This window comes from Sinocyclocheilus anshuiensis, unplaced genomic scaffold, assembly GCF_001515605.1.
Source record: "Sinocyclocheilus anshuiensis isolate Anshui unplaced genomic scaffold, SAMN03320099.WGS_v1.1 scaffold1317, whole genome shotgun sequence".
In the NCBI taxonomy this organism is placed as follows: Eukaryota; Metazoa; Chordata; class Actinopteri; order Cypriniformes; family Cyprinidae; genus Sinocyclocheilus; species Sinocyclocheilus anshuiensis.
This window is the reverse complement of record NW_015551117.1, coordinates 663,058-666,929: the sequence shown is the minus strand read 5'-3', so window position 1 is coordinate 666,929 and position 3,872 is coordinate 663,058. Positions and strand designations below refer to the sequence as shown.

Genomic DNA, 3,872 nt, shown 5'->3' with positions numbered 1-3,872 from the left:
GTTCTTTATGGTACCACTGATGCCAATATGGAACCTTTATTTTTAAGAGTGTAGGCTAATACAGACCGCCTTGACACAGATGCACGTTTAAAAAGTCATAAAGTCATAGGAAAATGTTTATTATTTGAGCACTAATTCTCATGTTGTTTACTGTTTAGGATGGGTATTATGTGTCCTCCTTCAGTGTTCTGTTCTCTATGTTCTCTTCATTGGAGGTATATAATTGTCACTGAATGGGTCATGGATTTTCGAACCTAGAAGTTGTGGGGTGTGTCCATGTCATGGGAGAGTGTTGTGGGGGCTGGGTTCAGGCGGCCCTGCACACATGTGCTGTCACTCAACCACCCTGCAGAGACAACCCAGACTGAGAGACGAGGAATAAGAGCTTCTAGTAGCCTGGAGACGCCTGTGTCCCTGCCTCATTGCAAATTTTGCTTGGACACTGTTGTCCAAGTCTCCAGTGTTGTATCATTTGGCAGTGATTCATTGTGAACAGTAAGGATCAAAAGCCAGATGATGAAGGCTGTGGCGGTCCTGGGTGCACTGCTGGCTGTTGTGTGTCAGGTGAGTTGAGCTTTACATATTAAGTGTATTCTGTGGGTTTAAACTTCAGGCTCAGTAAACAGTAAGTTTCACTGTAAAATATCTCAATGTTAATATAATATTAAAATACATGATAGAATCAAGCAATAAGCCCTGTGAGGTTACTATTCAAGAACTATTTTTCACACTGTAAAAAAAAAAGATTTTTGAAGTTTTGAAGAAGAAACAAATAAAACAAGCATCATTGTTAAATTTAAAAGAAAATACAATTTTAGTTCTTCTACTTCAAAATGTCACATTTAGTTCAATTTGAAATTGTTTGCATGTAAGGCATGGCAACGCTTTTAAAAAATTATGAAATTTAATATGTAAACATAATATTCATTAAATAATACATAATCATTCATTATGTTTATCTGCAGTTTACAGTAACTTTTATATTTTATACTTGATGTTTATACATGCAAGAGTTTACTGTCATATCTCCACATCCTAAAACTCAGTGACCACTTTTATGAACAACAGATGATTTATTCCTCAAATGTTTGCTGTAGATTGTCAACATGGTCTTTGATAATTATAGCATGACTTGCTCAACACAATCAAATGCTAGAAACCTCAACAAAGGTGAAGCTACTGTAATTAGTTCTTCATGGTTTGCAATGGAAAGCAGTTGTATTGTGCTTTAAGTGTTAGTTTACCTTGTTGGCTAAAGATTCATTGTTTAAGAAGTGGTTACAGTTTTGACCTTGGGGCACATCTGCTAAAATCATCTTTAGTGGCGTAGTGTTTGGTAATTGATTGTTAACTTTGTCTTCAACTGGCTGAACTTACTAGCCGTCAGATGTATTATATTGTTGGTGGAAATGAATGATCTAAACACGCGTCATTTCTGATAAATTGAACGATGACAGCTAATGAATAATAAGAGAAATACAGCTGGTTTTAACCTCGTTTGACGTTACGTTTCAAGGCCCCCTTTCGTCTGTCACTAGTGTAATCATGAAGACAACAAATGAGAATGCAAACAAAGTCACACTGCCGTAAATTTTCGCCACAATCACTGATCAGAACTGTTTAGATTCGCAATGGGACACAGATTCTAAAATGAGAGATTTGTCCTGTAGTTGCCCTCATGGGCAAGCTTTCATCATGCTATACATAAACAGGAGAAATATTGCTAGTGGCCGCCATGTTATTTATGAGCAATACAGAAACAATTGCTTCAAAGTTACTTGGGCTTCATGTTTAAATATACTTTGGCCTTTTGGTTTAATCCAACCCCTTTTCCAAAGCATTAGCAATTAGCATTAGAAAAATAACTCATTCATAACTCATTCTGTTTTCAGATGTGTTTAATTTAAGGCTTAACTTTGTCTCAAACTTTTTGCCTAAAGTTCTTTAGGAGAAATATAAATAGACGGACAATACATAAGTATTGTCTAAGAAAAGTGTTGCGCTATAAAACTGAATGTAGGTATCTCAGATAATTTAGTCTTTCTCTTTTGAAATATTGCCACACCTTAAAACATTAAGACTTCTTCTGAAATTTTACTAGGATATTACACTAAGGAGAAAAATGAATGCAGAGACAAAATCTTTGATATCTGATTAGTATTTTTTTTTCCTATTGGTGTAATTCTGTGATAAACAATTCTACCATATGAACATTTAATGTGTTTCCTTTCCTCAACTGATGTAACGATACAGAGAGAATGTGCAATACATTACGTATCATGGGGCAAGAAAATATCAGCACATGCAATGCCAGTGCATGCTAATGTTGGCGTTGTAAGTTTCTATATCATTGTCTCAGCTTGCTGATAACTTGGTCGTTTTCTTTAATTCTGTTCATCAGTGCTGGTGATTCATAACTTTGGTGACACTTTATTTTAAGGTGTCCTTGCTACACGTTACATATACGTACTATTATAATAACAATAAATTATGCATAATTACATGCAAGTAACCCTAAACCAAACCCTAACCAAATAGTAAGTACATGTAGTTAATTAATATTACTTGGTATTTAAATGTATAATTACACTGTAATAAGGACACCTTAAAATAAAGTGTAACCGTAACTTTTTATGGCTCTGGACCCATTGGTAATAGTTAATGTATTCCATGTAAGATAACTTAATTTGTTAAAATTCTCTGGTGATCAGGCTGGGAGTGCTAGGAATTCCCAAAGCTCATGTCTCACGAGAGGCTTATGCCTCACTGAGAGTATAGTGGGGTTCATTGAGATTCACACATGCCTCTGGTAGCGTGGTCTTGATATGACGGTGCGCAGCTGTTACCAGATGCAGACTCAACCCATTTGTCTCACATGGTAATCTTGGCTGCGGAAATAGGAGGCCAACACTCCCAGGCCATGCAATGAGCAAAACATTTGTTAATAAAGCAGCCAGTGTTGAGTTCATGCACCAGTCCAGCTGGTGATAGTCAGTCTAACTGGCAACTTTGGGTTTCTCTTAGTCACAGACATTCTGATACCAGTTACTATTGAATATATCTATGTCTACTGCTGCGCCTTCCTTGTTTATCGTAATTCTAGATTAGAAAACCTAGACGGGACAGTGTTAATTGGACATTATAATTGTCGCTGCCTGTTTAAATTAGCATGACATGACAGCATGGCCTGGTTATGAAGGTTCCATTACTGGCATGATCCTGGCTGACAGTTCTTGGAAAGAAAGAAAGAAAGATAGAAAGAAATTGTATTATGTGCAAATAATATAATATTAATGAAATAAAAGGACATTTAACACACTTAAGTACACTTTTAAGTAGTGCAATTTTTTATAATGCCAAATTAAAAGTTTTACTTTGAAGTACATTTAAAATAATTATGTTTTAATAATCTTTTATCAGTACTTAAATATTAATTAGTACTTAATATTTATTTTAACTGAGTGTTTTTTTAACATTACATTTAAAATAAATATATTTCAAGTGTAAACATCCTCATTACAATTGTGTAAGTACACATTATTTAAATACATGTCAAGTTTCCATAGAAATGACATTAAAGTATATTTTAGTTTAGAAAGAAAGAAAGGGGTGACCTTGGACACAAGGCACTTACTGGACTTGAGAATGACATGACAGAACGTCATCACCTGTGTGACCCCTCCAACCTCTCATCCAGCCCAGCATTCTGTCATGCCATATACTGTCTCTGAGACACACACAGGATCACACATCCCCACACCAGTTAGCCAAGATAAACAAAATGCCAAATTTGGATTCATCCAGGAATTATGAGGTTTATATATACACGCTGGCCTTTATCCACAAAGCTAATTTTAGTTTATATATATATA

The 3,872-nt window shown here is 35.3% G+C and overlaps 1 protein-coding gene across 1 annotated transcript in view; it reads left to right on the top strand.

Moving 5' to 3' along the window:
- Positions 1-398: 398 nt before the first annotated feature.
- Positions 399-3,872, top strand: part of cdh15 (cadherin 15, type 1, M-cadherin (myotubule)) — an 18,232-nt gene continuing 14,758 nt past the window's right edge. The window contains exon 1 of the mRNA XM_016453185.1: positions 399-564. Within this exon, the coding sequence (XP_016308671.1) occupies positions 514-564 (51 nt within the window). The 5' untranslated portion in view covers positions 399-513. The remainder of the gene's footprint in view (positions 565-3,872) is intronic.